Source organism: Nelusetta ayraudi, unplaced genomic scaffold, assembly GCF_046127955.1.
Source record: "Nelusetta ayraudi isolate G7.1 ecotype Tasmania unplaced genomic scaffold, CSIRO-AGI_Nayr_v1 ptg000063l, whole genome shotgun sequence".
Taxonomy (NCBI): Eukaryota; Metazoa; Chordata; class Actinopteri; order Tetraodontiformes; family Monacanthidae; genus Nelusetta; species Nelusetta ayraudi.
Genome location: NW_027466113.1, coordinates 2,314,750 through 2,339,062, shown reverse-complemented (window position 1 = coordinate 2,339,062; position 24,313 = coordinate 2,314,750). Strand labels below are relative to the sequence as shown.

Below are 24,313 nucleotides of genomic sequence, written 5' to 3'. Positions count from 1 at the left end.
TTTTAATTGGCAAATGCATCTGATGTAAGTACTACGAAAAAACATTCTACCTATGAGTATCTTCACCTGCAATCATAATAAGAATAAGTAGAAAAAGTATCAAATATTTTTTAGAAAGGTTAAATTTGTTTAAAAAAGTGAAAAATTCAGAGGAATTCTAACTTATTCCTGCACCACCCCCCTGTTGGAAGTCTTATTTTCTGGCTTTGAACCACACGTACATACAAATTTAGACCAACTGCGGCGCAAATACTCACCGCCCACAGATTTATTGCTCTCTGCTGCCTTCTACCTCCCACAGGCTAAAAGTCAAGTGTGATTTTTTTTTTTTTTTTTAATTGATGGCCCAAATAGTATTTTGTGTGTTTTTAAATGCCAAGCATAAATGCATTTTTGACAGAGTGATAAAACAGCATCATCACACACAAAAAAAAACAAAAACAAAACATATTCGATTAAAAGAGCCTCGGAGCTATACTTTTGTTTTTTCTCTGTCAACACACACACGACGACCTACTTAAAGGGAAAGCTAATATTTGTTTTTCCTTTGTCCACAACAAGATTCCTTTGCAGTAACATGACAATGGCCGGCAATGGAAGGCAAATAATAAAGGTGCTCTGACAACAGCCATTGTTTAGTTTCCTTGAATAAAATGTGATTTCATTCATTTATCTTGTGTGTTTGGAGCCTCCCTTTTTCTTCTGCTTTTTTTAAATAACTTGCGTGCATACCGAAACAACCACGCTCAGATAGCCATGGTTCGGAGATGGCGATGGCATGGTTCCAGACAAACTCTTTTGCTTGTTGTGTCAACATAACCTGACCTCCATCTGACCCGGCTGCCTGCCGTACTCCGCAAAAGATTCTGAACCGCATCTCATAAGCGCAAAATAAATGAGTAACACGATAATAAAAAACAAATGTTTTTGAATTTGACTGAGCACGGTGATGCGTGACCTTGTCTTAACACATTACACACATGACTACCTTCAGGAAAACATGCCAACTTTTGTGTCTTTCCACAGAAATCTTCTTTCAGTCGAGTCGGAATACAATTGCCGCTGCGCAATGTTACAGGGTGCAGGGTAAAATGGAACGAAGGCAGTCAAACTGTTGATGGTATTTGAAGAAAAATCAGACAAACAAAAAAGACAACAATAACCAATCAAAAGAGATGCATTTTAGGGATGGATGTGAGTTGACTTGAAATTGGGTCGCGTGAAACCGAAGGGAAGATGTGTCAGAGTAAAAACAGTGCACACTCACAGACTTTATGAAACCACATTAAAAGGTACATTGTGTAAAAGTCTGCCATCTAGTGGCCAGCCTTTAGATTGCAGCGCTCATTCGCTCACCCCCTCGCTCCCAAGCTTGCCGGTGAACTACAGTGGACTATGTATATTCTGATCTAGATATGAGAGCCGTTCTAAAGGGAAGGGAAACCAAATTACTTTCATTCTGCTGCGAGTATACACTTTTATTTATGTATTTATGGGCTCTATGTTAAAATTTGACCTATGCAAAAATCGTAAATCAGACTTTACACACTGGACCTTTAATTGTGAGTTGGCCAGACGACATCGTCTTTGTTTCTCGAGTAAAAGGCATTAAAGTCAAATCGCTCTCCAGAGGATCAGCAAAACCAACTCTTGAGACAACCCCCCCACTCTTTTCTAGAGCCACTCCAACCTGGACCCAATTCACCAGAGTGTTTTACGTGAATATTTCTCTTTGAAACTGGAGCCCTTTATACACATTTCTAACTGCTGCTCTAGAATCTTTTTATTTTGTTGTTGTTGTTGTTGTTGTTTTTTTTTCTCAAAGCTGACGTCTTAGTTTGCGTGGCTTCGACCACGTATTCAAGATCTCAAAGACGTCACCGAGCTCGTCTTCGCCGCTCACGACAGAGCTTCCCTCTCGCCGGGGTTGTTTTAGGCTGAGACAGCATGTCCTTGTTTGCTTGTTTAGTCCAGGCTGAATTAAACCCCCCTGCACTCGGAAAAATTCACAACAAAGGCAAAAACAAAGAGTGAGAGAGAGCGAGTAAGAGAGAGAGAGCTGACACGACCCAGATGATGCCTCTGCATTGTGGGTACGTTGTAATCGGGCCTCCTTCACCTTCAGTTTGTCACTTCTGGCACTTTTCGGAGCGAACGCCACTCTGCACGTCTCTTTTGTTCGTCCTGAGTCACACGCTTACTCATCTCGTCACGTCTCTCTCTGATCCATCATTTAATCACTCACTGCCTCCCCTGCTGTCCAAAAAGGACCTACAATTTTCTTTTTTTTTTTCTCCACAAACCTCATCTTAAACACATTGTTTACAAGGTGGACTTTTTTCGGTTGAACTTTGTGGAACCAAAGTACGGCAGTCGGTGTTTGGTCCTCAAAACCTTTAACTCTGAACAATTTGAATGTCAGAACGGTCCAAAAATAGCCTTGCTACCGTCAGTGCTCTCAACTTAAAGGTTAAAGATGTCTCACGCAGCACTGGCACTGTACTCTAGCAGCGAGCTGGACACGACTCTGGCTAATTAGCCTTAACTATCAGTTCTAGACAGCCTGGTCCTTTCTTGAACGGCTGTTTTATTCATGGGAATCTTTGTGGTGCCTAGATTAAAGCGTCATTAATTGTCCATTGTCCTGTAACAGCGTCGCGGAAACGCACCGAAAACTAGAACACAGACGTACAGCAGGCAAGTTAAACTCACATAAGCATGCCAGTGTTGTTGTCAAGACCGTGCCAACCGAATTTAAGAGGCATTATTAAGACTAGAGAGTATCAAGATCGAGACAAGACCAAGACTGTCCCTTGTTAAAGTACAAAAAACAAAACAGAACAAATGATGATTTCAATTTTTGAAAAATTCAAATTTGCTTCTACATAAATGGAACAGCAACATTCAACCATTTAAAAAAAAAACTAAAACAACTTTGCCTCATAGAATTAAAAAAAAAAAAATCATAAATTAAGTTTAATTTGTAATCATTTCACTGAAAATGATGGCATGCCAAGCATGGACAAAATGCGTTAAAAAAAAAAAAAAAGCTTTCTTTTCTTTCTCTATCGTGTCACTGCAGTGTTAGCTGAGTCTCCACTGGTCTTGGTGAAAAATCCTGAGTCTGCCTAGTCCAAGACCAAGACAAAACCCAGTAAAAAGAGACCCTTAAAAAGTGGTCTCCAGACCGATCTTGAGACCAAGGCCAATCTCGAGTACTACAAGACTAATACGGACACAAAAACGGACACAGAAAAGGTAGAGGGCAGCGGTGAGTATCGCTGAGGAGGCACACTGTGGACCAATGGTGTGGTACAATTTTGAACAAATGTCCTTGTTGCTGTTGTTGGTAGGTGCTCTGGAACAGCGTTTCTCAACTCGTGGGTCGCATCCCAGAAGTGGGTCGCTGAGTTGTTTTGATTGTGTTGCGGCTTCGTGGGCAGTTTCTGGTTGTTTTATTTGTTTTGTTTTTTTTTTTTTTTTTTTTTTTTTTTTTTTTTAAAAGGGATTTTAAAAATGGACTTTAAGTGATTTTAAAATACATATTGTATATATTCATAGAGAAAATGTTAGCCATTTATTTTGTACAAAACACAAAATTCAATACAAGAATTTCAATAATTGATTGATTACACATGATAGAAAGTGGGGTTAGCATATTAAACTGTTAGGTATTAATTATTATATTAGTATTAGTAATAAACTGGGCTCTCTGGGCACAGTTTTATTCAAATGATGTGCTGTTACGGGACGCCGACAGGAAAAGTCAGCAAATCACAGATACTGCGTGGCATTCATCCTTGAAATTTGATCCGGGGGGGTCACATTAAAATCAATTCAAGTTAACCTCCGCATATTGATAAAGCAAAACAGATAATCAAGCTGCGCCATATCTGTCAGACTGGAAGTCAGCCACAGCCGCTGAGCGACGGGGAATATTGCCATTTTAACAGGAATTCTTCTCAACGTCAATATGTTCATTGACCCTCTTAGAGCTTCATACTCGGGCAGTCGTCATGGAGGGAACTGGTTGGAACGACACGAAGCACTCAAGTATTGTTGTACCATCTGAGCACAATGTTAATTGTTTCTTCAATATGAACTACTTTTAGAGAATAACAGGATTATTTATTTAGGTGTTTGTTTGTTTGGCCACAAATGCAACTTTTTTTTATTTTTTATTTTTCTACAAAGAAGTAGCAAAAGGACAGCAAAGGCGTGTAATTGTAAATGAATTATTCATTCGCACCTCACCTCCCATTCAGTAAATGTGCATGTTGGGATCAGGAGTTGCTTTTGTCTGCCTTCACTGTCACTGAGGCACAGTCTTCCCTTAGAGATCTGAGAGCCTTTGTCTGTGTAATAGGTTGCTTTGGTTGAGGCGAAACACAGCAACAAAAAAACGAAACAAAAAACATGTGAGTTGTTTCATTTTGCGTGTCGTCACACAACCACTTTGGTTGGACTTCAGAGACGATTGTGCATCATTCCACCATATTTGTGGATTCAGTTTTCAGAGAAGTTTGAGCCTGATGCTCTCTAGTTTTGTAAAATGTAAAAAGTGCAAAAAGATAGATAGATAGATAGATAGATAGATAGATAGATAGATAGATATTTGAGTATATATTTTGCACTAAAGGCCAATGGTTACATAATGGTAGGTCTGTTTGCTGTTCTGGTTTCAACCATATTTTTTTCCAGTCAAGTGCACTGAAAATAAAAACTGTTTGCGTCTCTCTTTAGCTATGTGGGCAGAAACGTATAAAACAGACAGAAAAGCCCATTAACAGGGCTGCAAGCAAATGCTGTTAGTGTGATGCAGTTTTGTTGTTTTGGTTTTTTTTTTTATCTGCAGTGCTAGTGTCAATTTAAATTGCGATATATCATTTTTTTTTATTATCAAACTCTGTCACAGCTCCCCACCAAGCTGCCACCGCTGCTGGTTATACAAGGACGAGCTTGGAAAACGAAAAGTCTGAGGACTGGCAAACAACTGCCAAACTGCCTGGAAATAAAAACAATTCTGGAAAATTAAAAAACAAAAAAACAAAAAAAAAAACAACAACTGAAAATTGAAAAACAAACAAACAACAAAAAAAGTGTGCTTCAGTCAAATACCAAACGCTGGATCCCTGCTGTATCTGCAAATGCCATATGTATGTCAAATGAAGGGTATTTTTGATTTGACTGACAACGAAAAGATAAAACTTCATTTCAACCACAAAAACATTTAAACTATTCAAAATGAATGTAAGTTATGGAGCCACATTTTAATGTCTAAACACATTAGCAAACTCTCTTTGAAAAAAACACTTTAGTCATCAAATTTGAATAATTTGATTATCACAACACTGATTTGCATCGACTCTCTTTACTCGCGTGCAAGTTTTTGGTTGCTCCAATGAAAAGCGCCGACTGATTTCCACTTAATAACACTGAGTGGAAACAATACCAGGAACTGGACCTGAAGGTCATCATCCGCAGCAACACTAACGAGCGCATCGTATTTCCATAAATTTGTATTCAGCCGATGACAGATTGTGCACAAAGATCCCACACTTCCCAAAAGGAAGCCAAACTCCCCAGCTCGCGACCCCCGCTCCCCCGCCTCCCCCACCCACTGAGCAGGATGAGAGCAGAGCTCAAGTGCTGACAGCAGGTCTCACCCCTCCGTCTGCTCCTGGGCAGGACCTCCAGTCCCTCCGTCCGTGGAGGAGGACAACGAAGAGGAGGCAAAGGAAGGAGGCTGCCACACAAATTGCCAATGTGTTACTGCAGCAACTGGGACTGAACGGATCCGGCCGCACACTTTCTGACCCTCAGAACAAACGTTTGTCCTCATCAAAACCCTCCGCGGGCAGACAGGCAGTGGTCGTTGAAGCGGCTTCATCTCCCTCTCATCTGACTATTTTCGCCTCCCTCCCTCCATTCATCACCATTAGCCTCTTCTCAGCAGAGCGGGTCTAAAAATGCCCGGCTCGGTGACCTATTTCCCCGTTAAAAAAAAAAAAAAAAAAAAAAACCTCATCAGATCATCCCGAACCCTCTTTATCTTCATCCCCCCTCCTACACCTCCATCCCTCCATCCCCGCCATACGTTGACCATCCAGCCAAACGTTCACAGGCGCCTGTGTTTACGCGCTCACCCCAATCTGGGATTATCAACCGGCGGTCGCTTTGTGCGCGGATGGAGAGGCGAGCGACGGGGAGAAGAAAAGCCGTAAACGCTTCCCTTTTCTTCCTGCCCGCGTGAGCCGGAGTGGATGGTATATTTTTCTCCTTTATTTTTCACACCTTGAGGCACCAAAACAGCCCACACCCCGCTGTCGAGCACCATAAGCGGGATTACGTAAGTGCGATAACTAGCAAAGAGAGAGAGAGAGGAGGAGGAGGAGGAGGAGGAGGAGGAGACCAGGGTGGCGAGGGAGGGGAGTTTGGGGGGGTTAGACGCTCAGGAGACCGGAGGAGGATCAGGCAGGAGGAACCCACCGCAACATCTCCTCCCTCTCGCTCTCTGCTCAGCTGGCTGCCCCACAAATGGCTCAGTATCAGCCCACCATCAGCCTGGGGAGCGAGAGATAGTGAGGCAGCCACGCTGGCCCTGGGGGGAGGGGGAGGGGATGAGGAGGAGGAGGAGGAGAAGGAGGAGGAAGAGGAGAGAGGAGGAAGATGAGGAGTAGGAAGAGAAGAGAGGAGGAGGAGTATGAAGAGGAAAGAGGAGGAGAAGGAAGAAGAGGAGGAGGAGAAGGAGGATGGGATAAGAAGAGGAGGAAAAGGAGGAGGAGAGAGGAGGAGAAGGAGAAGGAGGATGAGGAGGAAGAGGAGAGGTGAAGAGAAGGAGGAGGAAGATGTGGAGGAGGAGGATGGCAGAAGGAGGAGCAAGAGGAGAAGGAGGAGGAGGAGGAAGAGGAGAGGTGAAGAGAAGGAGGAGGAAGATGTGGAGGAGGAGGATGGGAGAAGGAGGAGGAGAGAGAAGGAGAAGGAGGATGAGGAGGAAGAGGAGAGGTGAAGAGAAGGAGGAGGAAGATGTGGAGGAGGAGGATGGGAGAAGGAGGAGGAAGAGGAGAGAGGAGGAGGAGGAGGAGGAAGAGGAGAGGTGAAGAGAAGGAGGAGGAAGATGTGGAGGAGGAGGATGGGAGAAGGAGGAGGAAGAGGAGAGAGGAGGAGAAGGAGGAGGAGGAGGAAGAGGAGAGGTGAAGAGAAGGAGGAGGAAGATGTGGAGGAGGAGGATGGGAGAAGGAGGAGGAGGAGGAAAGCAAGGACAGCAAGAATACACCCACAGGCAGAGTGAGGGGGGGTTGGTTTGGGGGGGGCACTGAGTAGCAGAGGAACAAGCGAGAGATAGATGGTGTAAAGGTTAGCGGAGGGCTGGGGAGTGGGGGGGTTTGGACGAGCCAAGAAATGTTTCCTCCCTGCGGCTCTCCGTGGTCCTGACGAGAGCCGGCAAAGAGACGTCAGGCCGCATCCTGTCTGCCGGCGGAGGGACGGCCGAGCCGGAACCAGCCAGCGGGGCGGCGATGCTCCGAACCACGGTGCCCGTAACTCCACCACATCTTCCACCTCTCTTCTCCTCCTCCTCCTCCTCCTCCTCCTCCCATCTTTCTCTTCTGGTGATCAGCATCATACACTCAGTGCCCCCAAAACCCTCCCCACCCCTCCCCTCCCCAGAGCGTCTCCATTTCCAGCACTGCTTCTCCTCACTTTCCTCAGACTTCCCGGAGTCTGATCGCGTGTCGCTCCCCGGACGGCAGCGGTGGCGGCAGTGAACCCGCAAGGTCACGGAGCTCGATTCCATCAGATGAAACCTTAAACCTCCATCCATTAGCCCCCCCCCCTCCCCAACCCTCTCTCTCTCTCTCTCCCCCTCTCTCCGCTTCACTTTGGCAACAGCGCTCAGCTTGGTTTCATGTCAGTGCCGCACAATTATTTTCACTTTATCAAAAAAAAATGCTGTCAGGGAATAAAAGGTGTACGTTTTTTTTTTGTTTTTTTTTTAGTGTGTGTGTGTGTTTGTGTGTGTGTTTGTGTGTGTGTTATTAGTCCATAACCTGCATTGCGGGTGCGGCCTAGCGGAAGATTGTCAGCCTAGACAAAAATTCGACAGGGTCAAGAAGAGCATCAATTGTAAAATTCTATGATATGGCTCCTAAATATGGCTGGAAAAAACAGTAAAATTGGAAAGATAAAAAGTCATGTGATGAAACAAGTGAGGAAGCATGACATTGGTTTGGATCTTCCTCTAATTCGCAGCCCCAAGTCAGTCGCTATGTCGAAAGCAACTAAGCTTATGCACTAACTTTGTATTGGGGAAGTCTAAAATAGTGAACATAATATTAGAACTCATGGTGTGATATCAAGTCAGGTCGAGTGTTGCGTTGGTGCCAAACTGCTGAGTCATTACTGGCAGCCACAGCTTGATCGAGTTCAGTGTTTCCCAAAGTGTTCTACAACAGCATGAGCCTCTCTTACAAAATATGTAAAGAAGCATCAACTTTTAGAATTTTTCTGACTTTTACTTGCTATTCAATCAATGTTCAAACATTTGTTTAGACTAAGAACACTATCAGCTAACATGTTGATAATCGGAGCAATCTTTCTCTATGGCTGTACAGCCAAACTTAATACAAATGAATGGGTAACACTGGCACGACACTGGTGCACCTCCGCGGCCTGCTTGCGGCGTCTGGTCTATTTTCTTTCTAATGCGCGAGCCGCGAGCGAAAAAGCCAGAGGACAAAGAACAGTTTTTCGAGCGCTGATAGAACGTAATCAAACACCTTTGCATCAGTACGTGATCTACGCCGCGACTGGCGCGATATTATGACTTAGCGCACGCCACGCTCTAAGTCATCCCATGTGGCAGGTAGAAAATGTGATGTTGTCGCATGACTGATGTTGTTGATGTGGTCAATTTCATCAAAACAAGACCCCTGAAAGCGCAGCTATTCTCTGCACTTGGGCATGAAAAGTTTTCTTCCTCCAAGGTGGGGAGTGACAGAGTTTGAGAACCACTGCCCTAATGCCATGCAAGTCTATGGGGTCAAAAGTCAACTTTGTCCTAGAGACATGGGACCACTTGCAGGTTCATCGGGATCCCTCAAGACACAGCCACACCAAATTTGGGACTTCTATAGCCCATGAGGAACCCTGAAACCCTAACCCTAATTCCAGCAGTAACCCTAACCCTAATTCCAGCCTTATCGCTAACCCTAATGCCATGCAAGTCTATGGGGTCAAAAGTCAACTTTGTCCTAGAGACATGGGACCACTTGCAGGTTCATTGAGATCCCTTTAGACACAGCCACGTCAAATTTGGGGCTTCTAGCAAGAAAAAATTTCTTCCTCCAGGTGGGGCGTGACAGAGAAAGTTTGAGAACCACTGTCGTAAATGATGTAATAAAACGATTGTAAAATTGTAAAAATTTTGACTTTGCAGGAAGCTCAACATTTTTTTTTATGTAATTTCATTGCACGACCGTATTTGCAGATTACAGTTCCACAGTTCTATTTTATTTTTAATTAATATAATTTTTCATTCTCTTTGCACTACTTTTTTGTTGCTGTAATTATGCAAATTTCCCCAATGTGGGATTAAAAACGGCGCTCTATTGTATTCTATGAATCATCAGGCAAATCAAGTACCTCACTACCTCACTGCTGTGAAGATTTTAAAGTAGTCTTAAGTGTAATTGCAGTCCATTTTCATGTTAAATGTGAGAACTCTCATTGACTGTTCTGGGACTGTTACTTTGACAGATTTTTTCAAATGCACCTCAATTATGAATTCTTATCTTATGTACACATTTTTAAACAACAATAACAGCAATAATTAAGACATGTATTGAAATGTGACTGACCAAGGGGCCATATTTACACACCCCTGAGCTGTTCTCCCTTGTGTTGGCTTTTCCATTTATTTTTCCTCTTCCCTGGCAGAAAAGGCTCCCACACTCACATCCTTCACTTGCTTGATCTATGTTACTTTGCTGAGAGCCCCCTGAGCTCGAATACAATACTTTGATACATTGAGCTGAGACAAAACAAAATAAATGCACAAAGCCCAGGTCCCGTCTTGTTGAGTCATTCTACAGCAGGCAGGGGCAAACTACGGCTCGTGGGCCATATGAGGCCCATTAAGCTTTTTAATCTGACCTGCCGCACTTGAAGAAATGATATTAATAGTCAGAAAAGTCAGAAAATATGTGCATTTCATCCATTTTTATCAGTGTTTTAAGACTCGTGTCAATAAAGAGTTAAGAGTTGGGGCTTCAACAACAGATATTTTGTTGTCAGTTGACAATAAAGCACGTTTTCTGCATATCCCATGACATATTTTTTTCTTCCTGTCTTTTTAGAACCCATTGTGGCCCACCGGTCAAATAAGTTGACTACAAACAAACACACAAACAAACAAAAAACACCCAGAGCTAAAACTGACACTATAAACAAGGGCTGTAAACCGCAGCTTGTGTTACAGCGATGAAGAACATTGTTTTTTAAACCGCACGTCTTCGACTTCCAAATCCAAACTCACCTTTCGTCCCGGTGCCTCTGCCGCCGTTTCCCGCGCCGGTTAAACAGTTTTCCAGGTAAACTCCATTGTGGAAGCAGCCGTCGCCCTCGCTGAGCTGCGGCGGAGGCTCCCAGCACAGACACGGCGTCTGCATGATGCCGCAGGGCCGGTTGGACGTGCTGGAGGCCAGACAGTCCTCCAGCCACTGGCACAGCATCTGGCAGGCGGCCACGCTCGGGTTGCGCTTCCCCACCACCAGGTACTCCGTCTTGAATTCCCCGTCGGCCCCCTGGTCCACCGCGGCCCGCGGCGGCCCCTTCCTCATCTGCAGGAACTGTTTCCCTGCTTCCAGGAAGGCCACCGGCGCCGAGGCGTTGCACAGCTTCACCACGTCGTCGAAGCTCTCCATGCCCAGGTAGGTGCGCGTGGTCTCCAGGAAGGAGTCGTACTGGAAGGTGCGCACCTGCGAGGGCGCGCAGCCGCCGCTGGGTTTGGTCACCTTGAGGAACACGGTGTAGCGCCGAGGGTCGGGGTTCTGCAGCGTCCAGGAGCAAGGGGTGGCGGGGAACACCGCCGACGACAGGAAGAAGCCGAAGAAGCGGTTCTGGACCAGGGTGGAGCAGGAGTCCGACTCAGGGCCGGAAGGGGCTGCAGCGCACCGTCCGGCCAGCAGGAGTAAAGGGGCGACATAGAGCAGGAGCAGCAGCGGCGGCGGCGGGAGGGGCCGCCGTGCGCGGCCGCCATTCGCAGAAAGGCCCCTCGGCATGGTTTAATCAGGGGAGAAAAGAGTGTTTCTGGCTGTCAGATGGCTCCACTTCCGGTGGCACAGGTAGGTCAGGGTGGGTCAGGGCGGGGCGGCGGAGGTGGAGGTGGAGAGGGGGTGAATCAGTGTCGGCGGGAGGCGACTCTCAGAGATCCAGCAATCGGCTCATGGCGGCACCAGTCGACCCCAGGATCAGCTGAACCTGCAAAATGGGGAGAAGCAAGATACAAATTAGCCTTAGCACCCGATCGGTGGGCGACGGGGGAAGGGGGGGCGGGGGGGGGGGGGGGGTTACGGAATTGCACTAATTACGTTCATCTCTCTTTCAGCCGCTGCTGATTGGAGCTTCGGAGAGCGAGTTGACGGGAGAAGTTTGTGTTCATTACCAAAGTTCAGATTGGTCTCTTCCTGGGAGACAACAGTTTTTCCTGGCGCGTCTGCGCTCATATTTCATCTGCCATCTCATTAATTTGTCCAATTATGAGGCTATTAATTACAAAAAGGCAACACCTGCACTCATTCATTACGGCGCTTTTATCGCGGACGTGCCACAGACGGCGATGTCGTGATCAATGGCACGACGCTTTCCCTTTTTGCGCGTTTTGAGAGCACTCTATTTTTCCTCTATGCGCCGGCATTCTTACGGTCCACGTCACCAGACACCTTCCCGCTGACTCACTCCACCAATTTCGTCTTCGATTACAGAGGAGCTTTGACATGAAATGAGTTTTAATGACGGCAATTGCTGCCCAGTGCCTGCGTAAGCAAGCGGCCTGCAAATTTTGTTTTTCTTCACTCTGAAATGGACGAAAACATCCAAAATTTTCCGTCTCTTCTTCAGTGTGATGCACGAAGTCAGTGATGGGAAAATAAACACAATGCGCCCAGCTGTGGAGGTGGATGGAGGAGCGACTGGTGCAATCACACATTATCTAACTATGCCAACAGAGTGATGAATGATGCAGTCACAAAATGTGTATTCAAAAACACTGCATTGGTTGTGGGCAACCGACAGAATCGTGACAATAAAATAAATTTTTTGCAAAAAAAAACTTATATTCAGTCGTATTAATGATCAAGTCATTAATTAAGCAATCACAGCAAACCTATGAATCAAACTTTCTTATAACGCACTTTCAATAGAAAACCTAGTGCGTTGCCATAAAAGGTTGAGCAAATTTTCAGTAAAGGTTTTAAAAGCAAAAAGTTTCAATTTTAAAACAAAGATATTGACAAGAAAAATGGCACAAAATTTGCACCGGAAGAAACAGGTAATAAAAAAAAAAAAAAAAAAAAAAAAACCCTGCATAACAATGGTGAAACTATTTCAGGAAATACTGTCAAAAATGGATGTTAATGGCATTGTCATGATCATCTATTTTATAACTCTTCCCTGATCTTTCCATCAGTCCAGACTGATCAGTTAATGCTAACTGTCACGTTTCCCTGTTCACTGTTGAAAAATATGAGATGACACAAAATGAGCTGAAAGTTCTTGTTGTGCATAGGCACTGATTTGAAAAAGACTAAAAAAAAAGACATGGTCATATATATATATATATATATATGTATATATATATATATATATATATACATATATATATATATATATATATATATATATATATGTATATATTTTTTTAATGAATTGTCTTTTCAGAATTATGACAAATTCTGTTCTTGGCAGATTCACCTCCTCCATGTTTTCCGTACAAGTAAAGGCTATTTAAAGACAGAGTAGACAGTCTGACACTTGCATGCAGTTAGCGGAGGCAGTGAAAGAAGTTTGACAAAAAGATAATGGTGGTTCTAACTTTCTGGGCGCCACGAGACTCCTGTCAGGCTCGATATAGATTTCAGATAGACAGACAGTGATTGCCTCAGTCGGCACAGTGGCCATGGACACTTGTATAGTGAAGCCTCCCGCCGATCGATCTCAATGATCCTTAGGTCTAACAGACAGAGCGGCTGGAATAATGGTGTCTGTGTCTGCCTCGGCAGGGTGGCACGGGGTTGAAGATATTGTCAGAACTCAATAAAAGACAATGTGAACTACAAACATCTCAAGGTCTTTGGGTGCGGTGGGGGCAGTACAGGGTCTCATAAACTTTATTCAAAATGTATTCTCAAAATAATAATTACAGAAAGAAGGATATTTTCAGTTAGACAGTTATGGAGACGGTCTTTACATTTAACTTAAAGGGTCAGTTAGACAAGTGGTTTTCAAAGTGGGGAAATAAAAACTGAGTAATTGGAGAAAAGATAAAACTTGTTATCTTTCAAGTTTGTTGCCAGATTTAATAATAAAGTTTAATCTAATGTTCATATTCTAAACAAATGTAACAATTAATAAATAGCAAACAAAAGTCAGAAAAAAAACATTGTAAAATTTGATGTTTGTTTACATATTTCGTAACACTGTCCGTCGGTTTGTGAACGGGGACCCTAGCCAGAAGCTAATGTTGTTTGGGGGCCATGGTGTCTAAAATTTTGAGAACTCCCGAGTTAGACAAACAAAGTTGAGATGCCTACGCAAAATAAACTGTTGACACTCACATGTGGTTTGCACCCTTGAATTCCGACTTAAACACTTTAGCTATTGAAGAGCGTAGGTCATTCCCAAATAGCTACCTCGCTAATCGTTGTGTGGCGTATTTTGTTGCTCTGCATTTTCACTCAAGTCTGTTCTCACTTTTTTACTTCATTAATAGGTGAGCAGTGACCTCGTCTAAACGCACATTTAAATTGTTGAGCAAATGGTAAGATGTACGGTGCAAATAAACTGGATCCATTCCCCAACCAGCATCTTAACAACCGTCGCCTGTGCCACTGACACGAACAAACACATCTGGTATTGTTGACTTTCTGTCCTATGCAGTTGTGTTCCAAGAGATAGAACAGATCAATAAGGCTGTGGGTAAAGTAAACTTTGGCTTTAGAAAAAAAACAAAAACCCACAGACCTGTTGTCCATGAATGTACACTGGAAGTGAATCCAGAATTCATTATGTTATGTGGGAGACTGAGCTGGCAAGCAAAGAGGAAACACAGGACAGATATAAAACAAAAAATGATTTATTTATCCTAAAACGAAAAAACAAGTTCCAATGTGTCAACTTAAGGAAAACTTGGGCCCATAAAAAAGCGGTCAACGGAGAAAGAATACATATAACTCAACCAAAGAACATCAGAAGACTAACTGGCCTCCCTAACAAACACAAAGAGGCACATTTATACCGCTGCTGATCAAACCGACAAAAAAGGGGACAATCACACTAAACACAAACAATAAATGGCAATTAAACCACAAACAATGAAAACAACTAAACTAACCAAAATGTACAGAATTTAAGCCATCAACACCATGTGTGCTTAATGTAATTAAGATAAACTAAATAGACAATAAATAAACCTTTAATAAAGTGTAAAGGGTGGCTGATGACTTCCATGTGTGGCCACAGGTCTGGCCATCACAGTGTCGCATCAAAAACCCACAGAGAACAATCGTGTGCCTCTGGGGGAACAAAGGAACAAACCCTCCTTTTGCGAGGCGAAAAACCACCTCTGGCCAGATTCAGGGCTGTCAAGTCACTGAGCGCTAAGCTATGGAAAATCCAATGTATCCAATATCATTGGCCACCATGAGGCATCTCTTTTGTTACAGCCAGTCTCATTCCTTGCATCTCAGCTTCCCGTCGTGAGTCATGCTGCCACATCCCGTCCCATCCTGCCCTGCCCTATCCTGGCCTTACGACTCGACTAGTTTCACCCCCTCGCCAAAATGACCGCAGCCTCTTTCCACAGACAAGCTTGACGGCAATAAAATGAATAGAGCTTTAACAGTGGATAAAGAGCTTCTGCTTATTGACAGCCCCGCCTCATTCATCACCGGGACGGCCCCCTTCCAACCTGCCTGCCGGGAGGGAGGGCGTCTGATCACCATCCCCGCTAATGTCATTGCCCCCCGCCATCCCCGCTGCTAACGTGTCCCTGCTCCTCAAGCCTCGGAATCGCAGAAACCCCTCTCTCGCCCCTTTATCGATCCATTGTGTTTGAGGGGGCGACAGATGGGGAGGCAGCTATTAGCACACCCTCATTGAGCGTGCAGCGCAGGGGGAACAGGATCTAATGGTGAAAGAGGAGATTCAAAGGGGAGCTTCTCTGTGGCTGTGGCAGTCAACCAGCCATCCGATCCACATATTTTAGACCTGACGTTCGGCGTTAATAATGAATCGATGCTGCCCCGAGTCTGTGGCCGTCACGCGTGCCACGTGCAGGCTTTGTGAAGTGCTGTCAGGTGTTAACGGGCAAGTCAGGTTCATCTCACACAATGAGCCTGAGAGTTGGCGAGCGTTTTTTTTTTTCTTTTTTTGGAATTTTACAAAATACTGATGACACTGTGATGTAGTGGTCAGCACTTTCATGTCACTGCAAGAAAGTTGCAAGTTCGATCAAAGGGCTTTGGATCCCAGTGGAGGGTCACAACCCAAAGCTATATATGTATAGTTTTGGGTCGCAACTTCATGTTAAGGAAAACAAATGTGGGTCCTGAGACTCCACTAGTTGAGAACCACTGCTCAAAGGGTAACTCCCATGGTCAATAAAAACACACACAAGGTAAATTTGGAACTGGTTGATGGTTGTGCGTCTTTCTGTGTAGCCCTACAATGAAATGACAACCCGTGGCATAACTCGCCTTGGAATAGAATAGCTGGAATAGAAAATGGATGGATGGAAATGTTCAGGTCAAAGTGGTTTAGTCTTCAGACAGACAGACATGGGTGAAAGTTTTTGGTTGAGGTCGTCCTAACATCCTAACTGTGTGTGCGTGTGTGTGAAAGGTCACTTTTGCTGTACCATTCAAAATGCCTTCTTCAGTATATAATGTTGGTGTTTGGTTCTGCTCTAATAATCTCATTATGCAGCTTCTTCTCATCGGAGGTCAGCACATACGTCCAATTTGTCCTTTTGTTCAATATGGAGACACTTCAGCATCATTAAGTGGCATGACAGAGGTGAATTTATGCAGACCTTGGAAGGCAGATGAGACTTCAAGTCTTCACACTTGCAAGATCCATCTTGACGCCTCCTACAGTATGTCCTATCTCCTAGCTAGCCATTGGGATTATGAGGGAACCACTTTGCATTTTTGGGCAGAAATAAGCAACAGTAAAAAAATACATCCTATTTGTTGCAGAAGATACGCAAAGGGGAACTTTTTTTATCTCTTTTTATGAAGCAGATTTCCCCCCGCCCCCCAATAAACGGCAGCAGTATGTATAGAGTTGGCACCTGACAACGGAAAATTTCTGGTAGTTTAGTATGCAGACGGAGCAGCAATTTATTAAAAAAAATTTGAGGTAAAACAAATAATGTATCCCTCTCTTAATATATGAGCTATGTCAGCGCTCTTATTTAATAATAATTTTTATCTATTTATTTCAGACCCCTCACATCATATAATATATTGAGAGAACATAGAATGACAATCACATTCTTTTAAAAACAGCATACTGAAAAAGAAAATGTACCTGCCAAGGTCAAAGAGGGTCGTGGGTGAAACACAGAAACAGTTTTCTGTTAAAAAAAAAAAAAAAAAAAAAAAAAAAAAGCTGTGACATGACGTCTATAAAACAATTAACAAAAGGTTTTTGCAACACATTTGCTTGGATGCTGCTTGTTCTTTGTCTTCTAATATCGCCGTGATGTCCATAATTTATGCTACCTTTCACGTGAAGATTGTAAATTAGTTTCAACAACACTGCCAACACTGGCGTCAGTACACATTAGCTCCCGCGCCACGGCACCACACTTTCCGTTCAAGCTCTCATCTCATCCGGCACTGGAGATGTTCTTCACCGGGTACAAATTTTAGTGGTCTGAAGCTGAGGAATTATTCATTTCTGTCAGCCTGTGGCTGTAACAGCAAGCAATTAAGAGAACAAAGGTGTTGCATTAGCCAGCAGCCTAGAAGCCAGAATCCATGTAAACAAGCCCAACGGGCTGGCTCCATCAGCGAGACACAACAATGGCCCAATCACAGAGCGGCAACAGTCCCTCAGACAGACATGTAGAGGAAGAGGGAGATAGTGACGGAGACAAAGGGAGCACTGATGAGAAAATGATAGAGTTGCATGGAGCATCACTTCTCACATCGGCGGCAGCGCGGGGATTAGAGGCTGATTAGCCGAGTAACACAGGGACCTGCTCGCGTGTGAAACCGCGGGGCACGAAGCCACAGGGCGAGGAGGGTGGATTTCCTCTTCTCTGAGGAACAAATTGCGTCAAATTGCTCCTCTGTGTGATTAAATTCCTTTGCTTGTGAAGTCATTTAGCAGAAACAACGTGTCACAGTGATCGCGGAAGGTGCGTAAGCAACCTGCACGCAAAGCAAAATCAGTATAGTAATTAAGTGAAATCAGAAGGCGACATTTAAAACTTACGGAGCCCCAGACATGACATGGGGGAAAAAAATAAATCAATTGTGGTCACAATATGGATTTAACACGTGCATGCAAAACTAATTTTTCTCCAATAAATATTTATTTGTTCCCACAAAATCTAATTTGCGGCCACAAAATAAAACATACGTACGAAATACCTAAAACTGCGGTAGTCTAGGCAATGTCCTTCAAGTAAGTATCTTTTCTTATTGGGAATATGTCCAACATTTTCACAGTTATTTAATTAGGCTTGTGTTTAATACAACAGGTAGCTGACGTTAGCAGGGTGCCCCAGAATATTTCATGGCCACAAAAAAGTACTTTTTGGAAATTATTTCATATCTGGTGGGGACAAAGAATTTAGTGTGCACGTTATATCTATGTTGGGGCCACAATTCATTTTCTTCATCACCCCCTTCATCACCTTGTCATGTCTGAGGTTCTGTAAAAAGAAAAGAAAGAGAAAACAACACACGAAGTAGCTCTAGGTCTACTGATGATCTTAAGATTGTACGGTGGTTCTGGAAGGTGATATGCACTGGACAAAACATTGCTGTTGATCTTTGAAGGTCATTTATACTCTCACTGCAGGGGCAGACACTGGGTTAGTGGAGATATATGGATATTAAAGTGCGGCTGTGACCTGAGCGGTGAGAATATCGCTGCTGCAGTCGGTAGCTCCCTTAAAACCAAGAAATCAAACTGTAGTTCCATCTCAATGCACTGCTTCCAATGTGACGTTTTCATTGTCTTGGGACTGGGTTCGATAGAAGGCCTTTGTCAGCAGTGAATTAAAAAAACAACAAAAAAAAAGCTCCAACATTTAATGCTATATAATGATTTGGCAACCTTGACAAGCAAAACAAAGCATTTGGGGCCTGATTTACTGAAGGTTAGCACCAGTGCAAGAGAGTTGCGACCATGCGGGCAAAATAATGCGTGTATTTAGAGAGTCTATCTAGCGTGTTTGGCCTGATGAATATGTAGATACAGGCAATTCTGACAATACACACAAAATATAGAGAAAGCAAATACATTATTCAGCAGTCGCACTGTGATTTACAAAAACTGAATCTGACTGCGGCCGTTATTTGAGCAAGTTTGTATGTAAATGTGATGATGTAAAAACATCATTAAAAGTGTATACTCGCAGTACAATTAAAGTCATTTGGTTTTCTTATCCTTAGAACGTTTCTTTTATAGCTATAAGAAAATACACAGAACAAGTTAGTTCGTTGCCATCTTGCACCGCCAGATTTCTAAGGAAGCCTGGTGTGGACAATCCCATCTCCAATTAAACCAAGAAGGTGGCCAAGGTATCCAGGACTGTACTCGCAGGCCACTGTAGCCCACTGGCAAGCTCGGGAGAGAGAGGGTGAATGAAAGAGAATCTAAAATGTAACCACTTGATGTTGCTGTTTCTTCACAAAATCTCCAAATACTACACACTTAACCTTTAATTCATGGTTTATTGTCTACTGTCAGTCCTTACATAGTGCTGACTGGACAGTCGTAGCTTAGTAGCTCACCACAACTCACAAACCAACAAGACCAGCCATAAGCGTGCTCAAGCAGTTTATCGCTCCTTATTCCCGATCTTCGTAAATCAACGCCGTCGTCGACTTCCTGTCACATTTTGGCGTGACTTTTTTCCTATTTTACACTTTGCCAAACAGCATGATAACATTTCCTGTGTGCTGGCATTAAAAGAATGTCAAGCACATACAGACACTGACAGATTTTTACCCGCTGTGCAGTCCTCTCCTTTGATTCTTCATGGCCCCATTAATCTTTGCCAAGGGGGTTACTTTTAGCAAGCCATTTTAAATGAAACACGGACAGCTTTGAAAAATTTCCAATGTTCTTTAATTCTTTTCGGCACTCTACATGACAAACGTGTTTGTCAAATTCCTGCTCTTCTTCTTTTATCTGAATAATTACCGGTACTTCATACTTCTGGGCTGACCCACATCCAAAGCAAACATTCCAATGAAAGCTGAAGGCAGACAGTTGTGCGAGGTTTTATTCTTACAAACCGCTTCTGTTTCCCTTTAGTAGCCCACTGACGGCTCTGATGCGCCGACCCCGCCATCTAAGACGTCTCCAAGAAATAAAGCAGATAATCATCTGTCTGTGCTGATGAATCTGTTTACCGTGGTAAATGTCAAAGCCTTTCTAATAAGCAGGAGGGACAATGTTGAGCATATGCGCACGCACACACGTACGCAAGCAAGCGCACACACACACACACACAAATTCATTTTGATACCCACTTCATTACAGCTCCCACAGAGCGCAATAGGAAGTCTTGCAATGTGGTTATGTTTAATTGATGTACATCAACGATCTCAACAATTTTACTCCTTTCTGCTGTTCTCTCTGAGGTTTTTACCTATAAGGTTACAGGGTATTGCATCTATACATAGAACCCCTGGGGCAAACTGCATTTGCAAACTTGGGCCGACGCAAATGAAATAGCGACTGATCCACAAAGACTTTGCGCTGACTTCCACGTGCAGGTAGAAGGACGCAAAGACCTCCAGCAGAAACCAGGTGGCATTTCTGCCGTGGTCAAAGCGGACTCTCTCTGCTGTGCAGTGAGTGACATTAAAATATATTATATGACGTGAGGGGTCAGAAATAAATAGATAAAAATTATTATTAAATAAGAGCGCTGACATAGCTCATATATTAAGAGAGGGATACATTATTTGTTTTACCACAGGAACCTGAAATTTGAGTGTCTTGTAACAGATGATGAAAATGCACTTACTCAAACAAAAAACAAAAATTGCTTGCAGGCTTTGGTAACTGGCAAATACATGGCCGCCAGCCCATGAAACAAAAATTAACAGTTTCTTCTTTTTTTTTTTTTTGTCTTTTCCACAAGATTGTTTTTGGCACACAGTCAACGCTAAGAGTATTTACTTAGGTGGATGTAACACTTAGCATTGCAGTCAGGTTACCTCATCGCAATTTGCTCCCCCGACTCAGGTGGCAAATTTGTGAGCATGTCTGGCCGGCATATCAATCCATGCATCTTCTATAGGTGCTTTCTCTATGCAAATTTTCCCAGCGTGGGATAAATGAAGGCATTCTTCTTCTTCTGGTTGGGGGTTTGCTGATGTCTATCGCAGCTTTCACAGGGTTACACCTTGAACAAAGTCACCAGTTCAAAACAACCACAATGACACAGACAGACCCCCAGGCTCGGGATCAAACCCCAGTACCATCAAGGCTAAAAAATCTTTATCAATACAACACTAAGGTGAGGCAGATTGCAGGGGCAACACGCTCAGAAAAAACACTGATATTTGCTTCCTTGGTCGCTTCTTTGTGGTTCTGGCCCACAGTTTCACCTGCATTTTATGGACGTTTAAGATGTCAAATTGTCCCCAAAGATTTGCCAACAGAATAGAGATATAGAACAGGACAGGGTTTTATTTATTTATTTATTTATTTATTTATTTATTTTAAAAATAATAGACAGATACCTTCCAAATGTTTTCTTCTGGTGACTTAGAGGGACGAGGCACAACAAACTAAACAGGCCAATATGAGAGAACTCAGCCTTGGGAATAGCAATGTGTAATACTTCACGTCTGATCTGATCAACAGTCTGCTGTCAAGGTGTTGGACATATGGAGCGACTGACAAACTGTAACTGTCAACCCCTCGTCAAGCTGCTGCTGCTGGTGCAGAAAGGGAGCTGTGCCGCCAGTGAGTCTCTCAGTCATAACGTCCAAGGGGGAAAAAAAAAGAAAAGAAATACACCAGCAGACAGCGAACTGACATTAGGATGGTTTACAACTCTTGGGTCACAAAAGCGTCGGCAAACAACAAAGTGCAACAGCCTTTTGGAAAAATGATGTGTGCTCGAACGGAATTGTCCGCCTTGTTGGGTTTTCAATTTGCAACACACACCTGTGGCGACAGCGGCTTTGGAGAGAGGCGAGGCACTTAGATTAGAGTCACAGTGCATGTGTGTGTGTGTGTGTGTGTGTGTTGTTTTGCACGCGTGTGAGGTTGCGTTATCTCCCCCTTTCTAATGCCCGTATCTCTCGGTGGGGATGGAACTGATGGCGGCGTGATGGTCCTCCCTTTTCACCCGCACCATAAGTCTGGTTATAATGGCAGCTTTGTTCTACGACGTAATCGCATTAATATGAAAGCAATTGCTCTGGAAAGCAAATCAAATCAGGCCGGATCACATTCAGATGAAAATGAGCTAATCAGAAAAGCTACGTGTTTGCTCAAAGGGAGGGAGATTAAAACCGAAGGGGGGGTCCGGGGGGCGGGGGGGGGGGGGGTACCAGGCGACTGTGGCCGCCTGCTTCCAAATGTCACTTCAGCTCTGTTGCATCCAACTGCAAAAAATAGTCAAATAAAATAAAATAATAAGAAAAAGTAAAACCTTTCAAGTCGTGATTGGAATTCCTTATTTGTTATCAACTGGATCAAAGACAGCTCTTTTTAAATTTTCCTCCACAAAGGAAGTTGAATCATTATTTGAAGACCTGGGAAGAGCGGATTCGAATCGGCGTTTTCTGTCTCTTTTTCTAGACCATCATGTTCAGGCTGGTGCAGCTGGAGACAATTTAGATTTAGATTTAGATCCACTTCTTGTCAATCTGCTTTTATAACTCGGTTACAGAAGTCCCATGCATTGCTCTAAGTGCAAGTGTCTCCACTAGAATTTAACTCAGATGTCAAATTAAACATTTCCTCAATTCCACTGGCCTCATCTTAGGTATCCATCGGGCAAAGAGTGCATTTGACGGTGAAGAAAAAAACTCTGTGATTGGACATTCCTCCGACTGAGTACGATGACTTGCTCTTGCTGACTGGTTGCCGCGGTGAATCGCAGTATCGCCGTTCCATTAAAGTGGGCTTTGTGCAGTCGTGGTGAATGCGCTGAACATACTCAGAGTTGATTGAACCAGTTTGAATCAGCTCTTCCGGTACCAGATACTCAAAGTTATGGATTAGACTCCGAGTTTGTTGAGCCTACTGCTTGGAATACCGCCCCCAGGTGGGCCTTAAAACCTGAAGTCCTGGAATAAAACATGAGGAAGAGATTGCAGCAGCACTAAAAAAAGAAAAAAAAAAAAAATTACAGATGCTCACTCAGATATATAACAAAGGATCCACGGCGAACAGCAGGAGCGGTGACAAGTTCAGGCCGTTTGAGTATAATTTGCTGTTTCAAGTTTGCTACTGGGAGCATAAAAAATATAATTGGAGCAGCTGCTACGGTGGGCTGTTTTATCAGCTGACAAGGTAAGAGCTGGGTTTGACCTCTTGACTGTCATAATTAGCAATAAGGCGGCCTTGTTTGTGTCTCTCTTTGTCTATCACGGTGGGTGCCTCTCAATGCTGCTTCCTGTGGCTTATGTGCAGATTGAATAAACCACATGTTTTAAAGTGTTAATGTAAAACAACAACAAAACCAATCTTGATTACTTCTGGCAACACCAAGTAAATGAAAAAAAAAAATAGACATTTATTTTGTTAAAAGAAAAAAAATCTGAACATTAAACGGTCAACTTTTGTAAATACACGAGAAAAAAAAAAGTAATTTACAGTACTTACTTTTTTAAACATTATTTTTATTGCATTTAAGTAGCACCTGTGGGCCGTGATGAGTTTTTCGAATGCATGTGGAAAGTGGAAATTGGGATTTAAAGGCACTTTGCACACTGTCATAGGTTAAATGTTGCCTTCATGGCTTCATGGCTTCCACATCACTGGAGCGCATCCCTGATCAGCTGCAGGATTAAGTGCTGCTGAGTGGATGAGCCGCGGGAAAATTATATTTTTCTCCCCATTACATCAACATTAGCAATATGGGGAGAGTAGAATTACACGATCACTCAAGCAAACACACTGACACACACAGGATAGCAGTGACTCAATGTGTTAGCCATTTGTAAAAAGGACCATTAAGCATGATGTTGCTTGATGGTGACACATCGTTTGCACGTGTTCTTGCCGGGACTCGGCAATACCTTCCCACTGCTGCCCTACATTGAAAATGTAGGATTCCTTCAAATTAAGGAATAATTATTGTGTTTATTAAACTACATAAGGTGTCTGTTTGAAACATTATTCATATTTCTATAGATTTTCTTTTATTTTGAAAAAACTACTAAATTCTTTAGTGAGATCATAAATCTGATAATTGCTTTAACCAATTGTACTTAATCAATTAGTAATTTGGTCATTTTTATTTGACAACTGAATGACTTAATTGAAGTTAATCGTCATAGCAACATTATGACACATCTGACATTGTGTCTTAATGGTGGAGCAACTAGTTCAAGCTAGTAAGCCGCCTGCTTGTTTGCTATCACATATCAGTCCGGATCACCATTTCAATAGCCAATACGAGTTGAATGATGTAAAAGAAAAGAAATTATCTTACTTAGTGTCTCCCTAATTTTGTATGTCATAAATTTCATTGAGTCAAGCCATCTCTTGTCCAAACGCATCCTGGAAAGCTCAGGGGCATGACTTCATTTTGTTGGAGCCCCTGTTCTGGCACCATCAGCAAAAAAGAGGGGAAAAAAAAAAACAAACCCTGGTGCCCCAGAGG

General features: G+C 43.3%; 1 protein-coding gene across 9 annotated transcripts in view; it reads right to left on the bottom strand.

Moving 5' to 3' along the window:
- The window catches only part of adgrb1a (adhesion G protein-coupled receptor B1a), a 126,400-nt gene that overhangs the window by 80,573 nt on the left and 21,514 nt on the right, over window positions 1-24,313 (bottom strand). For all 9 annotated transcript variants that reach the window (XM_076040783.1, XM_076040779.1, XM_076040778.1 and 6 more), the window contains exon 2: window positions 10,535-11,478. In XM_076040783.1, coding sequence (XP_075896898.1) covers window positions 10,535-11,279 — 745 coding nt within the window. In that variant the 5' untranslated portion in view covers window positions 11,280-11,478. The remainder of the gene's footprint in view (window positions 1-10,534; window positions 11,479-24,313) is intronic.